Genomic DNA, 24,814 nt, shown 5'->3' on the forward strand with positions numbered 1-24,814 from the left:
TTGGAGCAAGTTACGTTGCGATCCATTATTATATCGGGAAGTCCAAGAGCAGTTAGACTGAAATGCTGCTAGATGGGATGTATCCAAGCAAGGCATGCTGCCTTGTGTGGGTTTCTATAACGGGGTTCACCTAGACCCCTAGCGTGCTGCTGTTAAGAGCCATCATACTCATGGCCGTTGTCATCGCAGTCATCATAGTCTCACTTCAGTTTGTGAAATTCAAGAGGTTCCTTGTCCACCATCCCATTCAGTGTTTGATAATGAGTGTTGAACCTGGAGCCTGCCAGGGGGTCGCAGTAAATTTTTTCCTGTGCGCGATTCCTGCGAAGGGCGACTGAAAATTAAGAGGATTTTCTTCCGACCGATCCTCCCTGATTCGGAGGCATATGTTGGAAAGGAGATTGATATCTTAAGATCATTCTATTTTGAAAATTTTTGTCTTGCGCCAGGGAACTAGTCTCTTGAATTGCTTTCCTTTCTATTTATCGGGGGTGCTTATTGCTTGAAATCTTTTGGGTATATTTTACAGTTCTGGTGTGGGCTGGTCCCTGCTTTGAAACCCTTAGTGTTTGAGTCCAGAAGTTTTGAAGTCTCTGAATGTAAAGGGTCACGGCTAAGAAAAAAAGGGGCCAATAAGCCGTGTGTTGCTAGAAACAATTTCATAGTTCGTTTTCAAGCCCTCTATGTGTAGAAGGTGTTTGGCCTCCAGCAAAGCCGTGTATGTGTTTTGCTGGGGTGAAGGAGAGGGTGTTGTCATACTTGGAAAGGGTCACAGTCTTTCTGAAAAGAACAGATGGCTTTAAAATTGAGACTCTGAATTAAGGGTTTCAGTGTGTACCATCAATGAATTTTTTTTTTCCACCTAAAAGTCATGTTTGCAATCCTCTCCTTTTTAAACTAAAAGGATTTAAGTTTAAATCGTCTCCACAATTAAACCGTCTTTGAAAAATATTTCCAAGTTCTTACCTGAGTCTTCTCACCCAAAGGAATAGTATCCTACCCAGTCTCTCCATATCATCAAAAATTGTCTCATCTCAAGAGGTGTGGTCGGTGGACTTGGTTTGGGATGGTTTCAGATGGTCAGGCTATTAATAATGGTTAATAATAATAACAGTAAAGGCACTTAACTATTTATATGTCAAGCACTGTAGTAAGTTCTGGGGTAGGAACAAGATCATCAGGTTGGAAAGAGTCCCTCTCCAAATGGGGCTCACAGCCTAAATTAGGAGTGAGTAGGATTGAATCCCCATTTTACAGATGAGGACACTGAGGCACAGAGAAATTAAGTGACTTGCCCAAGGTCACACAGCAGATAAATGGCAGAGCTGGGATTAGGACCTGGGTCCTCTCACTCCCAGACCAGTGCTCTTTCCACTAGGCCACACCATTTCTCTGAAGCAGTGAGTTTGGGAGGAACAGAGCATTTGAGGTGGGGACTAGCAGAATACGATTGCTGGTGTGCAAGAGAAAGCAGGTGGAGAGCCTCGAAGCAATGGAAAGGAGTTTTTGCTTGTTGCAAAGGAAGAAGGTTAGCCATTAGAGGCTTCTGGGGAGTGGAAGGATGTGTACCATGAGAGTGTTCAAGGAGACGATCAGTGCAGTAAGTGTGTAGTGTAGACTGAAGAAGGGAGAAGCAAAACCTTGGGACAAATAAAAGATAATCAGTTCAGATATGGTCATAACAAACCAGTAATAGTGTTTGGTGCTTAATTCCCCAAAGGTAGGTATTATGTCCACTCCCCTCTGCCGCTAATCTCCTCACCGTACCTCGTTCTCGCCTGTCCCGCCATCGACCCCCAGCCCACGTCATCCCCCGGGCCTGGAATGCCCTCCCTCTGCCCATCCGCCAAGCTAGCTCTCTTCCTCCCTTCAAGGCCCTGCTGAGAGCTCACCTCCTCCAGGAGGCCTTCCCAGACTGAGCCCCTTCCTTCCTCTCCCCCTCGTCCCCCTCTCCATCCCCCCCATCTTACCTCCTTCCCTTCCCCACAGCACCTGTATATATGTATATATGTTTGTACATATTTATTACTCTATTTATTTATTTATTTATTTATTTTACTTGTAATATCTATCCTATTTATTTTATTTTGTTAGTATGTTTGGTTTTGTTCTCTGTCTCCCCCTTTTAAACTGTGAGCCCACTGTTGGGTAGGGACTGTCTCTATATGTTGCCAATTTGTACTTCCCAAGCGCTTAGTACAGTGCTCTGCACATAGTAAGCGCTCAATAAATACGATTGATGATGATGATGATGAAGAGCCAGCCTCCCACAGGCTAGCTGGCTTCAGGAAGTGGCCAACATTAGGGAAGAGACTTCTACCTAAGTGCCCCAAGGCAGGCTCCATTCCTTCCAAGCTTCACTGTCATCTACATGGATCTGATGTTCCTTGGAGGGTGGGGGGAACCCAGGTTTCTCTCCCGTAATTCAGGTTCTCTGAACAACAACAATAATAATAATAATAACAGTATTTAAGTGCCTACTGTGTGCCAAACATTATACTAAGCACTGATATAGATACAAGATAACCAGCTCAGACACAATCCTTGTCCCTCATCAAGCTCACAGTTCCTTTTTTTGTTTTTTTGTGTGTTTTTAATGACATTTCTTAAGCATTTACTATGTGTCAAGCACTGTACTAAGCACTGGGATAGATAGAAAGAAGATCAGGTCCTATATGGAGCTCACCATCGTAAGGAGGGATGAGGAAACTGAGGTGTGGAGAACTGAAGTCCTCTGGCTCCTTGGCCCATCCTCTTTCGTCTAGGCCATATTGCTTCTTTCTATCCACCTCTTGTTGGCAAACCCTTCCAGCTACTCCACCACTCAGTGCTGATTCATTGTCGTATTTATTGAGCATTTACTCTGTGCAAAACACTGTACTAAGCACTTGGAAAATACAATTCAGCAACAGACAATCCCTACCCAACAACGGGCTCAAAGTCTAGGTTGGTAACCATTTTCCTCATCATCAAGAAACTGAGGGATTGATTTAGCAGCAGGTAAACTTCCTGGGGAGGGCAGAACCTGTAGCCTGGAGTGGGAAGTACTTTCAGGAAACCTGAATTCTAGGGGAATAACCTGTGTTGGCCTGCTGGAATTGGAGGTGGAGAAGCCTAACGGGATTTGGTTAGGAAAGAGGATGCTTGGCAAGGAAGTGGCATTTTGGGACATTTTTAAGAGGAGCAAAAAGAAGATACTTCCTGTCCATATGGACATAGAAAACACTGGGATACAAAGTATGGAATATTACATTTGCATGAATATGAATTTTGCGAAGGGTCCTTTTCCACTGTGCTTAGAAAGATGTCAGGGATAGCCATGTTCTTGTCAGTATAATAATGTGTCTCTTTCTGTATTGTACAATGTACTCATCTAATAGGCCTTGTACCCAGATTAGTCTCTTCAGGTTTATGACCTATAGAAAAAAGTAAATTTGTGGCAAATTTCACATCAATCAATCGTATTTATTGAATGCTTACTAAGCACTTGGATGAGTAAAGCACAACAATATAACAGACACATTCCCTTCCCACATTAAAAAGACCTAAGAGTGTTGTAGTGTTGAGTGCATTCCTTACATTCATTGCAACTTCCCCATGATGGCCACCCACATTTAATCAATCAATCAATCAATCAATCGTATTTATTGAGCGCTTACTATGTGCAGAGCACTGTACTAAGCGCTTGGGAAGTACAAATTGGCATCACATAGAGACAGTCCCTACCCGATAGTGGGCTCACAGTCTAAAAGGGGGAGACAGAGAACAGAACCAAACATACCAACAAAATAAAATAAGTAGGATAGAAATGTACAAGTAAAATAAATAAATAAATAAATAAACAGAGTAATAAATATGTACAACCATATATACATATATACAGGTGCTGTGGGGAGGGGAAGGCGGTAAGGCGGGGGGATGGAGAAGGGGACGAGGGGGAGAGGAAAGAAGGGGCTCAATCTGGGAAGGCCTCCTGGAGGAGGTGAGCTCTCAGCAGGGCCTTGAAGGGAGGAAGAGAGCTAGCTTGGCGGATGGGCAGAGGGAGGGCATTCCAGGCCCGGGGGATGACGTGGGCCGGGGGTCGATGGCGGGACAGGCGAGAGCGAGGTACAGTGAGGAGATTAGTGGTGGAGGAGCGGAGGGTGCGGGCTGGGCAGTAGAAGGAGAGAAGGGAGGTGAGGTAGGAGGGGGCGAGGTGATGGAGAGCCTTGAAGCCCAGGGTGAGGAGTTTCTGCCTGATGCGCAGATTGATCGGTAGCCATTGGAGGTTTTTGAGGAGGGGAGTGATATGTCCAGAGCGTTTCTGGACAAAGATAATCCGGGCAGCAGCATGAAGTATGGATTGAAGTGGAGAGAGACACGAGGATGGGAGATCAGAGAGAAGGCTAGTGCAGTAGTCCAGACGGGATAGGATGAGAGCTTGAATTAGCAGGGTAGCGGTTTGGATGGAGAGGAAAGGGCGGATCTTGGCAATGTTGCGGAGCTGAGACCGGCAGGTTTTGGTGACGGCTTGGATGTGAGGGGTGAATGAGAGAGCGGAGTCGAGGATGACACCAAGGTTGCGGGCTTGTGAGACGGGAAGGATGGTAGTGCCGTCAACAGAGATGGGAAAGTCAGGGAGAGGACAAGGTTTGGGAGGGAAGACAAGGAGCTCAGTCTTCGACATGTTGAGCTTTAGGTGGCGGGCGGACATCCAGATGGAGATGTCCTGAAGGCAGGAGGAGATGCGAGCCTGGAGGGAGGGGGAGAGAGCAGGGGCAGAGATGTAGATCTGGGTGTCATCAGCGTAGAGGTGATAGTTGAAGCCGTGGGAGCGAATGAGGTCACCAAGGGAGTGAGTGTAGATTGAGAACAGAAGGGGACCAAGCACTGAACCTTGGGGAACTCCCACAGTAAGAGGATGGGAGGGGGAGGAGGAGCCTGCAAAAGAGACTGAGAAAGAACGACCGGAGAGATAAGAGGAGAACCAGGAGAGGACGGAGTCTGTGAAGCCAAGGTCAGATAACGTGTTGAGGAGAAGGGGGTGGTCCACAGTGTCAAAGGCAGCTGAGAGGTCGAGGAGGATTAGGACAGAGTATGAGCCGTTGGATTTGGCAAGCAGGAGGTCATTGGTGACCTTTGAGAGCGCAGTTTCCGTGGAATGAAGGGGACGGAAGCCAGACTGGAGGGGGTCGAGGAGAGAGTTGTTGTTGAGGAATTCTAGGCAGCGCGTGTAGACAACTCGTTCAAGGAGTTTGGAAAGGAATGGTAGGAGGGATATGGGGCGATAACTAGAAGGTGACGTGGGGTCAAGAGAGGGTTTTTTTAGGATGGGAGAGACATGGGCATGTTTGAAGGCAGAGGGGAAGGAACCAGTGGAGAGTGAGCGGTTGAAGATGGAAGTTAAGGAGGGGAGAAGGGATGGAGCGAGAGATTTCATAAGATGAGAGGGAATGGGGTCAGAAGCACAGGTGGCCAGAGTAGTACTTGAGAGGAGGGAGGAGAGTTCCTCTGAGGATACCGCTGGGAAGGATGGGAGAGTAGCAGACAGTGTTGAGAGCCGGGGGGTTGGAGAAAGGGGGGAAGAGACTTTGGGGAGGTCGGACCTGATGGATTTAATTTTGTTAATGAAGTAGGAGGCCAGATCGTTGGGGGTGAGGGAAGGAGGAGGGGGAGGAACCGGGGGCCTGAGAAGGGAGTTGAATGTACGGAAGAGCTGGCGGGGGTGATGGGCATGGGTGTCAATAAGGGAGGAGAAATAGTTTTGTCTGGCAGAAGAGAGGGCTGAGTTAAGGCAGGAAAGGATAAACTTGAAGTGAACGAGGTTGGCATGGTGTTTAGACTTTCGCCAGCAGCGTTCGGCAGCTCGAGCATAAGAGCGAAGGAGGCTTGCATTCATTCATTCGGTCATATTTATTGAACGCCTACTGTGTGCCAAACACTATACTAAGCCGCTTGGGAGAGTAGACTATAACAATAAACGAATATATTCCGTGCCCACAAGTTCACAGTGCACATAACATTTTTTTTTCTTAAATCCCAGGCACAGACTGACAAAATAATGTTGGCCCCTTAAAGCCATCCTTCTCACGTTCAGTGGAGAACTCTCATTTCTTTAGGAAAGCATCATTTTAACTTAAAAATAATTGGCGGAATTTAAGTGAGTTGTATATCTGAATTGCTGAGTTTCTAGATGAGAAACGCATCTAGTGTTGCCCAAGAAACTTAGAATGAAGTGAAGTGAAGGATTCAGGCGAAGCTGTAGTTAATAATAATAATAATAATAATGGTATTTGTTAACTGCTTATTATGTGCCAAACACTGTTCTAAGCACCAGAGTAGATACAAGGTAATCAGATTGTCCCATGTGGGGCTCACAGTCTTAATCCCCATTTTACAGATGAGGTAACTGAGGTACAGAAAAGTTAAGTGACTTGCAGTCACACAGCAGACAAGTGGCAGAGCCGGGATTAGAACCCACATCCTCTGATTCCCAAGCCCACTAAGACACGGCGCTTCTCTTAAAGCCATGCTCAAGTGGAGTCTGCTATACTTAATTCCATATTCCTATTTCTTCCCCCACAGAGGCTGCTATTCCAGAAAGCCTTCAACTCTCAGCAGCTAGTTCACGTCACAGTCATTAACCTGTTTCAGCTCCATCACCTACGTGACTTTAGCAACGAGACGGAGCCGCCCAGTTATAGCCAGGACGAGCAGCTCTGTTGGACACAGCTCCTGGCCCTCTTCAGTGAGTATGGAATTTCGGCGTGGTTGTGCTGCCCTCTTGGCTCACCCCGAGCTGGGATTAGAAGCGGATCATCCCCGGGTTCCCTGTTAATCAGGGAGCTGTTTCTTTCAGTTCATCTGGTTGGGAGACTGCAAGTTCCCACTGGGACAGACTCCCTTTTCCACTGCCGCCCCCTCATCGACTGTGAACATACTGGGCTGAACGTTCCCACTGGTGCCAAGGAAGGCCCAGTCCCTGCCAGCAGCTGGGAGAAGAGCATCCTGCATTCCCAGCTCCCCACACTTCCTGCACTCTCTCTCCTGCCCACTGGCCAGGTTGACTGATGCCTGAGGAAGGGGAGATGGAACTGGCTGCCCTGGGGAGTCAAGGTTTTGGGCCGGGCAGGAGTGGTTTTGCCGGGAAGGGCAAGAAAGCTCTACCTGGAGAGGGCAGAGTCAGAGCGGACACGGCCGAGCACGCCCTGTCTCTGCCATGCCCCAGGGAAAGCTCAGGAATTCAGCCAGTGCAGGCAAGCAGTGAGTACCCATAGCGGCATTACTCTTTCTGCTGGCTTAAACCCATATCTCACACAAGCCTAGATTTCCTCCAGTATGAATGCTGAACTGGGCTCTGTATTTCTGGTGCTGATCAAAAATGCATCGTTTCAGAGGGACAGGTGGCCAGAGCATTTCCGAATTAATTGCTTTTGCTTTCTGGGTAAGAATATTTAGTTTCACAACTTTGATAGTTTCTGCCTGTCTTCCTTTTTAAAGTGTCCTTTCTTGGAATCCTGTGCAAGTGTCCACTCCAGAATGATTACCAGGAGGGGGCCTGGGGGTCCTATCCCCTTCCAGCAGTCAAGGTCTCAATGGACTGGTTGAAACTTAGACCCAGTGTCTTCCAAGAGACAGTGGTTGATGAAAGACAGTAGTAAGTATTTTCAAAATTGATTGGTTAACTTGTGTGAGTTAAGAATGCCCCAATATATTTGATTAATTATGATATTTGTTAAGGGATTACTATGTGCCAAACACTGTTCCAGGCGCTGACAATTTGATCAGGTAGGACACTGTCCCTGCCCACATGGGGGCTTACTGTCTAAGTAGGAGGGAGTAGGATTTAATCCCCACTTTACAGATGAGGTAACTGAGGCCCATCAGCTTGCCCAAGGTCACACAGCAGACATTTGGAGAGCCGGGATTAGAACCCAGGTCTCCTGGCTCCCAGACTAGACCATGCTGCTTCCCTACTTGATACTGATAGATCTGTGAAACTCTTCCAAGACACAACATTTGAACAGCAAAAGGCCTTGTTTGTTTTGCTGGCCCTCTGAAATTAGAAGTGAAGACTTCTTTGTATTGCAGTTATTTCATTTATTCTGAATGCCTCATGGGAAGAATAAGAATAAGGATTTGTCATCCCTCTCCCTCCCCCCATAGTTATGTCATCTATCTGCCAGAGGGAGGAAAAGGCATTTCCAGTCTTCAAAAAAGAAAACAAAACAAACAAAAAAGCCCACAAAAATAAAATTTCCTGCCCGTGTCCCATAACCATTAAGAAAACATCTGAGAACTGCTATTGGTAGATAAGGTGCAGGAGGAGATGGGTGTTGTTTTGGTCAAATAAAAAAGTGGTCTTGCCTTGCAATTGCAGCTACCTTCTTGGAGTTGAAGGTATTTGGAGTGGGTATGTCGTTGGCAGTTCACGCCCCAGATAATTTCTAGCCTTAGAACATTCCTGACTTTTTATTCTTTGCCCCTTTGTCACATTTGCTGGGACACGAGGTCACACTGAAATAACGTCAGGGCCAGCCCAGATTAGAATTTCACGCTTCTGTGGAGGCCAAGTCCTCTTTTTGGTCTTTCTGTAGTCTAATTTTCAGGAACTAAGTGTTTTTTCCTTATCACCTAATATCCCAATGGTAAAATGTTGCCCCTGATTAAAATAGTAGTAGTAGTAGAAATTGTATTTACTAGGCATTACTGTATGCAAAGCATACAATAAATTAATTGTATTTATTAAACACTGGGAGAGAATACGCTGGTGGGAATTAAGACCCAGTCCCTTGGGGCCTCACATGGTAGTCTTGCACCCCTAGAAGAAAATATGTACCGTTGTCTGTCACTCTACCTGAGTACTTTGTACCCAGATGAGTATTTGGTGGTGTGTTTTTGTGTTGTTGGTTTTTTGTTGTTGTTTTGAATGCCCAAAAATCGGTAAAGAAAAAGTTAGTTAGCAACAGCTTGGAAATTAAAATCATGAATTTCTCCTCCCTCTGTATTTCTTCTCATTCCCCCTTCCCTTGGGGTTACTGTTAATGTAAGCCTCTGCTTTTCCCTTTGGTGCAACAAATGCCCTGAGTCCTTGCTCTTGTTAAATAGGTAATGTGGTTCCGGATTTCCCCAGGATCTGTGGTTTATAATTCAACATCTGGTGAAAACAGTTTCCTCCCTTTCCCTTACTTCCGTCCACCTGTTCTGATATCTTGGTGGCGCGGTGTGCCAAGTCGTCTTGTTGGTGACTGTGGTGCAGCTGAGATTTTCCCTACAGTTTCCATTGTGAGTTCCTTCCCCTCTCCCTTGACTTACAAGGAGGGACATGAGAGTGGATGCCCGGGCCAAAGCTAATATCGGCGTTCTTGAAACGTGTTTAACTTCAGAGCCCTCTGTGCCCTGAAAGTCTATACCTCAGGCTGGCGTTAAAAAAAAACAAACAAAAAAACAAAAAACCAGCCTCATCTCACACAGGCTTTCTTCACCCTGATTTTTATCAGATTGCAGCTTCAGATTGGAAAACAATGAGGTACCCGTACACTCGGTTCTACCATAATGCGAGTTTTCACTGCATGTTTTGTCTAGGAAGTGAATAGGGAATTAGGAGACGGTCTTCCAACAAGGCGAGCCCGTGCGGGCTCGGCATTTCACCTAATCGAAGAAACTGCTTGTGCGCTTGGTGTCGGAGCAGGTGACTCCCATGGTGCTGGAGTTCCTTCATATGACTATTTGCATTACATGAGAACTGAGCGCATCTGTTCTGATCTCAACATGGGGACTAATTTTTTTAAGACATCCCTTGCAGCAAACTATTTCAAGGGGCTATGATTATCAGTGGGCCTTAATTTGAACATTGCCTTTGCCTTGTCTCAAAACCCCCCATTTTGTTTATTTTGGAAGGTAATGCTGGGCTTTGTTATAAGAGGAGAAATTTTGGCTACTCCCAGGGTTGAGATTTCCAAACCCTTGATGGGTTTTAGAAAATAATTTAGAATATTTAAATATACTTAAATATTTGGAATATTTAAATATCTAAATATGTAGAAAATAGAGGATATTCTTTTTTTGTAGTAAGTCCAATTTTGTTTCCTTTTGGGAGCCCAAAAGATCTTTAACTTCTAACTAGACTTTACCCTTTTGGATTATAGATTTGTTCCCTTCTTTTTAGAGAATAGATTCTATTTTATGTTAAGTAAATATGTGAAGTACAAGGGATATTTTCCTTTGTAGAACGCAAATTAGTCCAAGACGGACATCGACAATCCAGAGTAAGGCAATTTATCCGTAGATCAATAATATGACAACTCTTGACAGCCTGAAGTCTTGGAAACTCATTTTTCTTGCATGAAAACATTGTGTCCATCCCTATTCTTTGGAAGCTCTTAAAGTCATTAACATTTCTTTTGCAACTGTTCCCTATTTTGGGGGGTACAGCATATTCCCAAACACCTTGAGTAAAATTTTATTATTCCGCTTTTCAAACACCTTGGTACCTTCTGGGAAGAGGATGGACTGGTTTACAAAATAAAATGAACTTTTTGTCAGCTGGTCAAAAATGAAATGTAGTAGTTAAGCCTGCTGAATGTTTTCAGAAGTCTTTTTCAATCTGATGAATGGAGTGCTCGCAACATGAACCAGCTCCAGTTGGAAGAAAAAATGATTTTGGGTTGGTTGGTGGGGGCAGGTGTCCAGTATAGAGGAGAAAAAGATCTCCTCCTTAAGGTGATGGCCTTTATAGTAATAATTATAGTATTTTGATCAATCATCAGTGGTATTTATTGAGTACTTACTGAGTGCAGAGCAGTATAATATAGAGTTGATTCATTCATTCATTCGTAGTCATTGAGCGTTTTCTGTGTACGAAGCACTTGGGAGAGTACAGTATAACAATAAAAAGAGTTGGTAAACATGTTCCCTGCCGTCAGTGAGCTTACAGTCCAAAGGGGGTTGTTCTTGACAAGTGTCTGCTATGTGCCAAGCACTGTATAAGTACTGGGGTAGGTGCAGTTCAGTCAGCTCTGACCCTACCCCTGTTCCACTTGGGGCTCACAGTCTAAGGGCTCAGGACTGTCAGAAATGATTTTGTTCGGCAAAACTGTCAGCAAAGCATTGCATTTTACCCTCGTGTTGTTGTAACATGGCAAACTAAATGGTCTTCTTGATTTGCAGTGTTTGGCCCTGGCTGATTTCCCTTCTAAACAGCTTCCAGCCTCATGAAGAAGATCTCTCCAACACTAATGGTAAGGACTTCCCACACTTGGTTCCAACAGTGGTCCTATCCAGCCCCAAGTCAAAGCAGATTTGGGGCAACCTAATGAAATTCTAACCCTTTCTGAGGCTCAAGACTTTTCACATAACTATTTCTAGTGAGTATATTAAAATCGAATGTATTAAAATCAGAGAAGAACCTTCATAGTTATTCCTTGTTCCCACCACAGTTTAACAGGGATGTGGATCATATGTACATACCAGCAATTATATTTATTTGTATCGCTGTCTGTCTTCCCCCCCAGACCGTAAGCTCGGTGTGGGCAGGGACTGTCACTGTTTCTTGTTGTATTGTACTTCCCCGAGTACATAGTACAGTGATCTGCACACAGTAAGCACTCAATAAATTTGATTGATTGGATGAACAGGATATAATAATGATTATAGTAATAATAATTGTGGTATTACTTAAGTGCTTCCTATGTGCCAGGCACTGGGGTGGATACAGCAAATCAGGTTGGCTGGCATTCCTGTCCCACATGGAGCTCACAGTCTTAATCCCCATTTTACAGATGAGGTAACTGAGGCATAGAGAAGTCAAGTGACTTGCCCAAGGTCACACAGCAGACAAGTGACAGAGCCGGCATTAGAACCCAGGTCCTTCTGATTCTCGGGCCCTTGCTCTATCCACCAGGCCACACTGCTTCTCGGCTATGTTACTGTGGTCCTCTCTCAGGATATAAGGCAAATGAAATGGCTTGTCATTTGTTGAATTAATAAACTGGATAATTGTGGATTGCATATCAGCAAATGCAGTGATTGGCAACAAATGGCAATGGAAATGTTCAGTGAGTCCCCCTCCAGACTCTAAGCTCCTTATGGGCCGGGCAACATGCCTGCCAACTCTGTTGAATTGTCCTCTCCCAAGTGCTTAGTACAAAACTGCTCACAGTAAGCTCTCAATAAATACCATTGTTTGATTGGCAACAAGCTTGATTTCCTGTTTTAATTGTTCTGTAGCTACCCCTCTTCCAGAGGAGTTCGAGTTACAGGGATTCTTGGCTCTGAGACCTTCTTTCAGGTAAGTTGCAAACTCGGGTTACTAAAACAGGCGGAGGCTACATTTGGGAGAATCTCTGGCCTGCTTCTTGCACTCTCCCATTTTCATTCGGATGTCTGCAGTATAGGGAATGTCCAGCTCCATTTGGAGAAAGGCTGATGAGCAAAAAGTAGGTCTGAGATGGGGATATCTTCTGTTCCCATTTGTGGCAACCATTACCGAATGGATGCTTTGTCCTCTGCTGAATGGAAGTGATAACCAGAAGTGGGCATTTTGGGAAGCTGGGGGAGAAAAACTGAGTTTACACACAAGCAGTTTATCAGTAGCCTTTTGATAGATATTGGATATTCTCTTAGTTTCTCCCACTTCAAAATGTTTTTTTTTCTTTTTTTGTTTTTCCATTAGTTTTAATCCCTACTTTGGAATTTTTTTGTGACCTGGTGGAATCTTATTTGTTCTACAGTAATACTAGAAAGGCAAAACATGTACATACTACAGCATAACCAGGTTTTGTTTTTTTTTTGTTTAGTTTTTTTAAGCTTTCCCTGCCAGAGTTCAATGTGCCTTCTTTCCCCCTGAGTTGAGCATGTTAATAAATTCTTCACATCTTAGTTGCCAAAGGAATGTGTTAAATGGCTCAAATCCAACACTGGGTATACTTTGCTTCCCAGTCACAAAAGAGTATATGAGTGGCTGTGGGGGATTGAAGGTCTTGGTTTTAAGCCCAGCAGTCATTTTGATCATTTACAAATATGAAGTGATTTTAAAAGAACCAGCATACCTTTCAAATGCTTACTAGTTTTCAGTAGATATAAAGTATTGAACTTCTTTCACCGGCTTTTAAGTGTGTGATCTAACCAGGTGCTGTGAGAGTACCTGACACTCCCACAGCTTTGACCTCGTAATTGTAGGCGAATCACCCAAATTTACAGTTTCTCAATTTTCAGGTTTCTAAATAGTGAGATGATAGGGTGGGGGAGATTTACTATTCAAAGGTATGGAGGCCTAATTTGAAATCTTCCAAATGGAAAGGGAAATCTAAGACGAGTGCAGTTGCTTTTTGATATCAGTGTATTGTGACCTACTCATCTTTTCTGCGTACAGTGCTCTGCACATAGTAAGCGCTCAATAAATACGATTGATTGATTGATTGATTCTGCGTAATTTAGTCAAACCTATTAGAGCTGAACAGGTCACTTGGAAACAGTCATGTCCAGTTTAGTATATTTCAAGATACGGAAGGCATTCCAGTTAATTAAATTTCCCGGGACATGGCCAACTTTGTTGACCTGAGGCTAATTGTATTTTCCTTTCTTTGCTGACATCAACTCTAGGAACTTGGATTTCTCCAAAGGCCACCAGGGGATTACAGAAGACAAGGAAGGCCAGCAGCGACGAATTCGACAGCAACGTTTGATCACTATAGGCAAGTGGATTGCAGATAATCAGCCAAGGTATTTGCAGGACTCCTTGTCCATTTATTAGTCCACTGGGTGTTTTTTAGGTGTTGCTGTAAGTTTGGGGGCAGTGATGAAAAGCCCTGCGAGCAAGCTGGTATTCGTTTACTGGGTAAAGCTAAAAAAAACTCAGTTGATGGGAATGTACAAAAACTGCATCCAGTCCAGCTATTTGGAGCATTTTGGATCATTGAATTTCTTCTTTTACCGTTACATTTATTTTATCACTTGTAAATTCAGCTACACAGAAAATCAAAGAATTGGAAAGTACCACAGGCGACCACTTTCTTGAAGTCAAAAGATCTGTATTTATGAAAGGACCTATTTGTATTCATGTTATGATCTCGTTTAAACTGCTTTGTCATGTGTAGAATTCAGTCTTCTCGTGGTTTTTCGTAGGCATTTACCAATCTATAGAACTGTCTTGCATAAATAAGTCTAATTATGGATGACTGAGTTTTCTAGAATTTGGAACCGGATATGGAGTTTTCACTGTGTTCTAGGACCAAGTATATAATGCCTGAGGACATTATACAGCATCAATGATAGTGACATTGCTGGGGCGTTTTTTAAGATGGGGAATAGAATGGGGCTAGTCTGTGAGTACATGTTATTGTAGAGTGGTCACTAATGTGGGGCAGTGAAAGGATGAGAGTCTGGTTTCTGTCCGGGTTACTTCGGAATTATTTTGAAAGCATTAAAATTATTTTGTGTACTCTTTTTCATTAATGGCTTGCTATTTTTTAGTGTGGAATTAGATCCCAAATCCCCGTTTTTATTTATTTGACTTGCATTTTTCACTGATATTTTTTTCTTTTTTTAAGGTTGATTCAGTGTGAAAATGAGGTAGGAAAATTGTTGTTTATCACAGAGATCCCAGAACTGTTCCTAGAAGACCCCAGTGAAACCAAAGAGAACCTTGTACTGCAAGAAACATCCATTGTAGAGTCATTGCCTGCAGATGGTAGCCCAGGACTCAAATCGGTGCTGTCTACAGGCAGAAATCTAAGCAACAACTGTGACACAGGAGAGAAACCGATGGTTACCTTCAAAGAAAACATCAAGCCCCGAGAGCTAAACCGAGAGCAAGGAAGAAGTTTTGCACCCAAAGAGGTGAGGAGGGACTATAGCAAAGGATTACCAATCACCAAGAATGATATAAAGAAGGATAACAACAAGAGGAAGAACGAGACCAAGAAATGCACCATGGAGAAGTTGCAGGAAGCAGGAAAGCAGAATGTGGCCGTGCAGGTAAGCCCCAGCACTGATCGGGGAGTAGTTCTGTCTGTGAGGGTAAGAGCATATTCAGAAAGCAAGATATGTCCAGGTTTGTTGAGACATTCCACTTGGGTAAGCTATGATGTAATGTTCTAATTCCCTGGAAGGTGGTATGAGATTATTTCAACCGAGTGATGGTGTGTCAGTGTTTTGGTTAAGAATACTGACTGAGGGTTCAGGTTGGAAATTTGAGGGAAAGGCAGTGTTAGATTGTAGTAGGAACAACTTTTTTAAGAGGGAGCGTGGGGGAGAACTTGTCTACCAACTCTGATGTATTGGACTCTCCCAAGTGCTTAGTACAGGGCTCAGCATACAGTAAGTACCATTGATAAGTACCATTGATTGATCGATAGGGGAAGTATTAGGTGGTGTCCATATGCTTTTTAAGGAACAGTTAGATATTAGGGAACAGCATTCTGGAATAAATTTAGTAAGAGCCAGAGAGTAATCCCTATGGCCTATGCTGACTCTCTACATCCCTCTAGACTGTAAACTCCTTGTGGGCAGGGAACATATCAACTCTCTTGTACTTTCCCAAGCACTTAGTGTAGTGCTGTGCACACAGTAAATGCTCAGTGAACACCATTGAGCTGAATCATACAAAAGACCATTTTAGTAGACGCTGAATTCTTGGTCACGGTTCCCAAATAAGAAGAGTTCCGTGGTTCGGTACCGTATGAGAAGCGGAGGCTGACAAAAGTTCAAATGCCAAGTGGCATTTGGCAAAGGCAGAAAACTGGTAAATACACCACAGAATAAGGCAGGCAAGTTAAGGAAAGAGTTAATGGTAGTTCCCTGTGGAAGTGCCCAGTGCCAGCTTCGGTGGTTAGAAGAAGTTAGTTAAGACCCTTAGGGATTTTGGTGTGGGGTCTTTAAACCTGGGGACCAGATTAGCTGGTGTTGCAATGGAAGAAATGGATTGGTTGTATTAGATTTCTAGTAGAATCACTGAGAGCCCGACAAACCTGAGGAAGGTGGAGCTTGCTGCTGCGAGTCTGAATAAGCCATTATTTAGGCTGACGAACTAAGGTTCAGAGGAAGAGTTCTTTCCCTCTTCCCGTCTCCCCAACCAGTGCATCCTCAGGGCTAATCCTGACTTGTTTTTTCAAGTCTTTCCAAGAGTTTTTAGTAAAGCTCTGCCATGAAACTGCTTGAATGACTCATTTCTATCAGCTAGTTTGTCACTTGAGCTCATTCAAACCACTAATTCTGTTACATTACACCTGCACGAAGTGATTAAAGTTTTGTATGTGTTTCAATAGCCCGAGAAACAGTGCAGTGTGATTCTATGAAAGTAAAATGATCGTTAATAAGTTTATGCACCAGGAGCCTAGTTCTTTTCTGCAGATTAAATACCAGTTTTGTATTTCAGTGGACTAGATGTTCTTTGTTCTATGTGCATCCTAAGGCTTTGGCTGGGTGTCGGCTAAGCCTTTGAGTAGTTATTTCTCTTGGGAGATGACTTGGGCATTTGATGTCTGCCCCACCCTCATCCCAAAGCACTTATGTACATGTCTTTGAGTTATTAATTTATCTCAGTGTCAGTCTCTCCCTCTAGCTTGTCCCTCTAAACTGTAAGCTCGTTGTGGGTAAGGAATGTGTCCACTTTTTGTTCTACTCTCCCAAGCACTTGATTGAATGAATGAGTGACCGTAAACTCCCTGTGGGCAGGAAACGTGTCTGCCCATTCTGTTGTACTCTCCGAAGTGCTTAATACAGTGTTCTGCACATAGTAAGTGCTTCATTAATACCACTGATGATGACTGATAATGACTTTTTATTTTTTCCTCCTCTGCAGAATTTATCCTCCAGTTTAATATTGAGGTGTGGGGTGGATGATTTCAAGTGAGAGCATAACTTGGGGAAAAGATGATGTTCCTATGGGTTCTTTGCATTGTAGGTAAAATCCCAGGCAGAGATGAGGAAGACCCCAGTGTCCGAGGCCAGGAAAACCCCAGTCACGCCAACTCCAAGCCAGGCGAACAGCTCTCCGTTCATCCCGATTCATCACTCAGGAGCCTTCCCTCCTCTTCCCAGCAGGCCAGGTAAAACTCTCGGCTCAAGTTCCCACAGTGACGGAAAGTACAGCATGGGGCACTGTTTTGAGGTTGTGTTGATAGTGATGGTGGTGTTTCTTCCCTGTGTATAGGCTCCCTTGACTCTTTCTCCTTATCCCTCCACCCGCCCTCCCTATATGCTTTGTGTCTGCTCACATTGAGTCCTCAGTTTCACAGGGACTTATATCACCAGATAGCAAGTGGGAGCCCTGCTGTTCCTGCCAGAATTCCTGCTGATCTTAAAAATGTGAAGGAGAGGAGGAGCAAGAGAGAGAGAGACAGACCAACTGACCAGCCCAGTGGGCAGGGGCAGTTAGGGGGGCAACCTAACCACTAGTGTGCAGGCTATCTGAAACTCTGTAACACAAATTTTGAGCCTTAAACTCTTTCACAGGCCTCATGGAAGAGCCAGAATTTCCAAGCACAAGTTCAGAGCAAATTCAGTATTGATTAGGGCAACCCAACTATTTTTTTAATGAGATGCCTGAACTAGAAAAGCGTGAAACGTTGGAAAGAACATGATCCCTGCTGCCACGGAACAAAATTCCGTCATGCTTCTTTGTAAATTCCTGTACACATCATGAGCTTTTGCTACCAGCAGAAATAACATTTTCCTTAGAGCCCCCGGAAGGGCTTCCTAATTTAGCCTTAGTGTTTTATCACTTACCACGGTCAGAACTGGGGAGCAGCGTTGCTGCTGGAGTGACTTTCGAAAGAGTCGCTTAAGTCCTTGGAACAAAAAGAAAAAAAACCTAATCTCTCTCACCCATGCTAAGACTCTTAGTTAAGTGTAGTGGTTTGTAAACCTCAAAGAACAAAATTGCCTTTCTTACATTGTCCTATGGGACATCGAGCAGGTACTTCTCTTGGGCTAAAGCCGTTTGTCTTTTTGTCTTTTAAAGGGTTCCCGCCCCCAGCGTACGTGATCCCCCCTCCTGTGGCATTCTCTATGAGCTCGGGTTACACCTTCCCAGCTGGTGTTTCGGTCCCTGGAACCTTTCTTCCGCCCACGGCTCACTCTCCGGCAGGAAACCAGGTGCAAGCTGGGAAACAGTCCCACATTCCTTACAGCCAGCAGCGGCCCTCTGGACCAGGGCCAATGAACCAGGGACCTCAGCAGCCACAGCCACCTTCCCAGCCGCCCCTCCCCTCATTACCAGCTCAGCCAACAGCACAGAACGCAAGCCAGCTCCAGGTCCAGGGCCTGGCTCAGCAGCAGCAACAGCAGCAGCAGCAGTCCCCAACGAAAGCCGTGCAGGGCCTTGGGAAGAGCCCCCCCCACCACTCGGGATTCCAGCAGGTAAACTCCCGCGCGGAGCACTGGGGTTAGCCTTCCAGTGAGCGGGCAGCGGCCGTGGGCCACTGCCGAACGTGGGTGAGTGAAATCGGTGGGTCGTGATGCCAGCCGTCCTTTCCCGAAAACCGAGCGGCGATGCCTGCATTTGGCTCATGCCGACCCGGGGGTTCAGAGTGATTTTTCACCCCGGCTCCCACGAACCTGCCCACCAGTTTTCTTTCCTTTCCGTGTAACGAGAGTGGATCGAATCGCTGACTTTCATTTTTATCACTTGTGTTTATGCGCCTCCACTCGGTCCTATTGGGTGTTTGCCGTCTGTGCCTCCCTGTGTACCCTCTCCCAACCCCCCATGAAGTCGTGCGTCCCTTTAGGGCAGGGACCCTTGTGGAAAAAGCCTGGGTTTCGGAGTCAGAGGACCTGGGATCTAATCCAGGCTCTGACACTTGCCTGCTGGGTGACCTTGGGCAAATCACTTCACTTTTCTGGGCCTCAGTTCCCTCATCTGGGAAATGGGGATTGATTACCTCTTCTCCCTCCTGCTCGTGGGACCGTGAGCTCCATCTGGGACGGACTGTGTCCAACCTGGTTAACCTGGTTATCTTATACAGTGCCTGCCACGCAGTAAGGTGCTTAACAAATGCCACGGTTACTATTGCTGTCATTACTATTATGACTTGCCCTCTGTTGAATGAATATTTCATAGTGTTTGGTACAATGCTGAGCACCCAGCACTCAGTTAATGCTAATGGTGATGATGGGTGATGACTGAGCTCTAGTTACCTGGCCATTGTTTTCAGTTTCTCTAAATATTTTACAGTTGAGTTCTGCCCGTTTTCTTCATCACCACCTTTGAACTTTCGTCCCCGTGGCTTCTATCCCATGTGACTTTATTGTTTATCTATTATTTTTATATTTTTATATTTTTATATTTATATTTTATTTTTATCTATTATTATATTTATTTTACTTGTACATATCCTATTTATTTTATTTTGTTAGTATGTTTGGTTTTGTTCTCTGTCTCCCCCTTTTAGACTGTGAGCCCACTGTTGGGTAGGGACTGTCCCTATATGTTGCCAAATTGTACTTCCCAAGCGCTTAGTACAGTGCTCTGCACACAGTAAGCGCTCAATAAATACGATTGATGATGATGATGATGATGACTTGCGATTCCTGGTGCTGAGAAGGAGGGGGCTTCCTCTCTCCCCCCTCCCCCACGCCCCCCCCAGCCGCTATTGAGGTTATGTCAGCACTGGGGCGGGGAAGCTCTGAGTCAGTGGGAACAGAAGCGATTTGGCATTCAGCACTTGCCTTAGAAAGAACTTTCTGCTTAGGAGGCTGAGGGTCCGGAAGATCCCAAAATATCGAGGAAGGAGGAGATTCGGTTGTTATTCGAGCCCCTGGGTCCTCTGACGTTTCATCCCCGTTATGCATCACGGTGCCGTGGGTTTCTCTTGCAGTACCCTCAGACAGATGCCGCCAAGCAGCTGTGGAACCCACCTCAGGTCCCAGGCCCGTTAGGGAAGATCTTGCCTGTGAAGCAGTCCTACTACCTTCAGACCCAGGACCCCCTAAAACTGTTTGAGCAGTCCTTGCAACCTCCTGTGATACAACAGCAGCCTCTCGAGAAAAAAATGAAGCCTTTTCCCATGGAGCCATATAACCAGAACCCCTCAGAAGTCAAGGTCCCAGAGTTCTACTGGGATTCCACCTACAGCATGACGGATAATCGCCCACTGATGGCCCAGCAAGCCAGTGTGGACCGGAGGGGCAAACGCCAACCGGGCGTCTTCCGCTCAGAGCAGGAGCCCGTGTCCAGGATGCCATTTGAGGTGAGCGTGCTCTTGGATCATTAAGCGGCAAATGTGGTGTACAGAGAGGGTCTCGGGGCCTGCGCAGAGCAAGCTCTGGGCATAAGAGCGCCTCGCGAAGCATCCTCGGGTAGAAAGGTAGCTGATTCCAGGGACCGGTGACCCGTCGAAGACTCGTGACTGGAAGATGGCGATGCCTGATTGGGCTACCCAGGGCAGGTGGGTTTACAGCAGCGCTCAATGAACTGGAAGTGACCTGCCCCATGGGGGCATGTACCAAAGGTGTGGAAGTAGGGTTACCAGATCGCTTCCTGGGTTAAATCAGAGTTTTCCTCCTGGTGGCCACAGGGACAAGGGTTGAACTTCCCTCGCTGTGGTTTCGAGGTGGGGCCATCTGTCCTTAGGGTAGCTCGCTCCCTGCCAGTCCTGAGGTGTACTGAGCATTCTTACTCACTAGCCACATCACCCTGCCTCGTGCCTTCAGATACAGTCCTGAGTGTGTCCTTCTGAGCTCATCATCTACCTTTCCCTGTCTCGTCTTGCTTCCCTTTTCTCCTTCTCCACTCATTAGTCCTGTTTTGCCCTGTGCTTTTTGGCATGTGCCTCTTTCAGGATCGTTTCCGTCGTCTGTCTATTACAGTCCACCGTGTCCCGGATGCTCCCATTCTCGCTTTTCTCTCCTTTTCCCTTAATGCATCTCACTGTGCTCCTTTCTGTCACTAGGACCCCAAGAGCTCCCCTCTGCTTCCTCCGGACCTGGTAAAGAGTCTGGCTGCCTTGGAGGAAGAGGAAGAGCTGATTTTCTCTAACCCTCCCGATCTATACCCAGCTCTACTGGGGCCTCTCGCCTCTCTTCCTGGACGAAGCCTCTTTGTATGTATCTGACACAGTTCTGCTGCTTCTTGCGCTAACCCTTATTTCTCTTCCGAAACTTCGTTTGCTCCCCCTGAAGTTTGGGGTTTCCTCTTCACCTCTCAGCTTCAGAGCTAAGCTCCCGGGCTGTCGCAGTAAAGGATCAAGCCTAGAAACCCATTTCGAACTCCAGTTCTTCTCAAATCTTAAATTTACTTGCTTGGAAAGATAAAGTCGTAGCGCCCTTCCACACGAAGTGCCGGGGGATGGAGGAAGAGAAATTAACTTGCTATCGAAGGGTGGTGACATCTGGGCCAAGGAAGTTCCAGGGCGTGTTTTCAGTCTTGGAGGAGCCCTAAGATTCTCCGTGAAATGTTCCAAAACCTGACTTGCACTTTAACAGATCTGGAGCGGGTGTTGTTATAGAGCAGTGAGGGAGGGATCATCCAAAACTGAAAGAAGGTAAGTGGGTGTCTGGTTTAGTCACAACCCTTGAGAGTTGTGCCGGATTCTGTCATTTCAAAGGACAGCTGGACATCTCTCATGGTGTGACATCCATTTGCTGAGGGACTGGGAAATGCAGAAGGGCCTCGGAACGTGAATGGTATCGCACACGGCCTCTCCGCCACATGCCTCCCAACAGATAGAAAACGTCGAAGAACAGGTCGATCCCTGCTGTTTAACTGCTCTTCGAGACCAGATCAAGGAGACACGGGAGAAAATCCCAGGCTCCAGTTCAGCTTAGGTTAAAGAAACCCCACTTTAGGTCAGTGCCCCCAGTAGCTATACTCTCTCCCTAACCCAAAGGGCCCCGAAAGAAGCCTCTGGGGCGAGTGACTGAGGAAACAGCCAGTGTCTTTTCTCCTCGGGATTTGGGCCACAGCAGCAAGTTTGTGCGGACAGTTGCTGTGGGGCTAGAGGGAGGCCAGGCTTCCCTTCGCTCCCCCAATTTGCCTGCCCCCGCCATTTCCTTTCCTGCCGGGGTGGGGTGAGAACCTAAGGCTGGCACCTCTCCAATTCCAGCCCCACACTGCATTCGCCCCAGAGTTGGCCGATGGGCACGAGTCTGATTTTGCTTTTTTCGGTTTTGTCATTCCTGGATCCAGCTGCATTGAGTCTGACCTTGCAGATAAGTCTGTAATGTGTTTTGGCCCATAGCGATTTCATCAACCCTTCCCATTCTACCAGGATCACAGGGGACAGACAGGGAGCACCGGGGATCACAGTAAACATAGTACCAGAGTGAGTCAACGGAATACTGTAGCGGCACTTGGGTTTCCTTGCTTTCTCTCTGCTTTCTTCTTTGTCCTTCACGTTCTCATCGTCTCCTCTCCTCCTTCCCCCCCTTTCTCCTCCTCATCTCTTTTTTCCCCTCTTCTTTCCCCGGCCATTCCCTTGGACCCCTGTGATGTACACAGGTATTAATCTCTCTGAGGCATTTGGGGTTTACGGGGTGACCAACTCCTGCTTTAGAGCATAATTACTTTGTCGGGTGTAATGGTGTTCAAGTTGTTAAACAATGCTCATTTTAGCCAAGTATGGTAATTACTGTGACATCCATGATCAGAAGAGGTTGGCAAATTAGTGTCATGAGATTTGACATTATTTGGTTTAGTTACAGAAACGCTAGAGTGATTCGGCATTTTACTTTGGAGTAGAAACATGCCAGGAAACACCTTGTAGGCCCCAGTACAAGTCATGTCCCATTTAGGGGCTTCCATTTCCCTGGGTATCCCCTTTCTTTGGAAAGCAGGCTTTGCGGGTGCCGGGTGTAGTTGTTGATGTTGATGTTGTTGTTCCATTCTCCATTCCTGCCTCTGTCTGTCTGAGCCTGGAGCTGAAGGAGCCGCCTCCACAGCTTCTTCGAAGTCTCCAGGAGGTCTGGGCAGACAGGCTCAGTGAGGAGTGCCCGGCTCCCACAGGGCCCCTTACTCACTAACTCACTCTCTCTGGGGCGGAGTTTCTCCACAGCTCCCATTTTGCAGAATTCCCATTGGCCCGGAAAGGGCTCAGTGCAGATCCGTTTCCCAATGATTGGGATTTTCCAATATTCAGCACGGACGTCTTGCCGGGTGCCCTAGGCCTTCCCCGCTTTCCTCTGAAGCCTGGTCGGCGTCGGGACCTTGGCCCCGGATGTGGGGATGTGAAACGGAGCGGCGGATCACACGCCCAAGGAAGTCTTGGGTAGCTAGGGAGATTTGGGGGGTAGTGGGAAGTGGGAGGCCCCTCCTAGTGACAAACGGTGATGAGATCGTCGCTGCCCGGAAAGTAGCAGGTTTCCATTTGGGGACAGTTGGGCAGGTTTTAGTCACGTGACCAATCACAGTTCACGTTTTGGGCTCACAGAACAATAAAAACTTGGGATTCCTCCGACCGATTGGCAGCTTTTTACTCTCGTTCGCCATCCGGCAATATTTCGAGGCTGAGCAGGAGGGTAAAGTACAAGGACTAACTGCAGCGTCTTTCCTTTTTGGGTCTCCGAAGAAGTCCCTGTTGGAGAAACCGTCTGAGCTGATGTCTCACTCGTCCTCTTTCCTGTCCCTCACTGGCTTCTCTCTCAATCAGGTACGTGAAGTTCAGTATTCGGTTTTGCGCCGGAGTGGTGGGCAGTTAGTGTCATGGAGTTTTAAATATTTGTATTCCCCCGGAGAACAGTCACAACTAATGTAGTTTGCAGAGTTTGGGGGCTTTTTGGGGGGGGCATTTGTTGCATTGCATTTCCATCCCCCCATATCTGTTTTCTCTCCCTTTGCTCCGTTCCTTTTTTTGACCTCTTTATTGTTGGTGGTGCTTTTTCTTGGCTTCGCTGTGTGGAATAGGTGGAGACTTTGTAACAGAAGGTGGCTGTTAGTTCCAACCCTTGGTTACCATTTCATGTTTTAGGGTTCAGCGAAGCCTTATTCTCACTCTTTTTGCTTTACTGCTTTCTTAATTGGGTGGCTGGCATTGGGCTCAAACAAGGCTTCTGGAAGAGTGAAGGGGGAAATGAGCAGAAATGGTGTTTATTTTTGTGGGAGAGGAGCGGTGACTTGGGAGAAAATTCTCTACAGAAGCTTTAAGGAGCGAATCTATGCAAGGGCACATTATAAATGATTTTAGCATCAAGCGACCGTTGTGTAACTGTACCCAGTTTTAGTCTCCTGCCTCCCTGTCTTGAAAATAACCGTCCTCTCTTTTTCTCTTCATCTCTCAGGAAAGGTATCCAAACAACAGCATGTTCAACGAGGTATATGGGAAAAACCTAAATACCAGCACAAAAGCAGAGCTGAATCCCTCCATGACTCACCAGGAGACGTCGCTGTATTCCCTCTTTGAAGGGACACCGTGGTCTCCATCTCTTCCAGCCAGTTCAGGTAGGGCGTAAACTCATTTTTCACACACTTTAGCACTGCTCTGTAGAAATTCCGGGCGTCTGTCGTGATCATCTGCCACCGAGGGATGGGTCGGGGGAGGTGTGGAGAAGAGGGAGGCAGGACCCTGAAGACCTGGGTCCTGATCCCGGCTCTGCCGCTTGCCTGCTGTGTGACCTTGGGCAAGTCACTTAACTTCTCTGTGCCTGGGCTGTAAAATGGGGATTCAGTACCTGTTCTCACTGCTACTTAGAATCTGAGTTCCATGTGGGGCAGGGACTGTCTGACCTGCTTAACTTGTATGTATCGCAGCGCTTAGTACAGTGCTTGGTACCTAGTCTGTGCTTAACAGATACCACAGTTATTTTTATTTCTTTGGCAAGCTTGAGTGGTGAGATAAAGAAGAGCAGGTGCTCGCTTGCAGTGAGATTGGCATTTCATCTGTCATTTCGAGTGTACGGAGAC

General features: G+C 46.1%; 1 protein-coding gene across 4 annotated transcripts in view; it reads left to right on the forward strand.

The window, feature by feature from the left end:
• SMG7 (SMG7 nonsense mediated mRNA decay factor) overlaps nt 1–24,814 on the forward strand; it is a 76,822-nt gene that overhangs the window by 49,636 nt on the left and 2,372 nt on the right. For 3 of the 4 annotated variants that reach the window (XM_038757615.1, XM_038757614.1, XM_038757616.1), the window contains exons 9-20: nt 6,565–6,727; nt 7,480–7,636; nt 11,149–11,219; nt 12,208–12,268; nt 13,582–13,701; nt 14,529–14,955; nt 16,883–17,027; nt 17,942–18,339; nt 19,797–20,168; nt 20,871–21,020; nt 23,484–23,564; nt 24,193–24,352. In XM_038757615.1, coding sequence (XP_038613543.1) covers nt 6,565–6,727; nt 7,480–7,636; nt 11,149–11,219; nt 12,208–12,268; nt 13,582–13,701; nt 14,529–14,955; nt 16,883–17,027; nt 17,942–18,339; nt 19,797–20,168; nt 20,871–21,020; nt 23,484–23,564; nt 24,193–24,352 — 2,305 coding nt within the window. The remainder of the gene's footprint in view (nt 1–6,564; nt 6,728–7,479; nt 7,637–11,148; nt 11,220–12,207; nt 12,269–13,581; nt 13,702–14,528; nt 14,956–16,882; nt 17,028–17,941; nt 18,340–19,796; nt 20,169–20,870; nt 21,021–23,483; nt 23,565–24,192; nt 24,353–24,814) is intronic. The other variant, XM_038757617.1, reaches the window with a different exon arrangement.

This window comes from Tachyglossus aculeatus, chromosome 16, assembly GCF_015852505.1.
Source record: "Tachyglossus aculeatus isolate mTacAcu1 chromosome 16, mTacAcu1.pri, whole genome shotgun sequence".
NCBI lineage: Eukaryota > Metazoa > Chordata > Mammalia > Monotremata > Tachyglossidae > Tachyglossus > Tachyglossus aculeatus.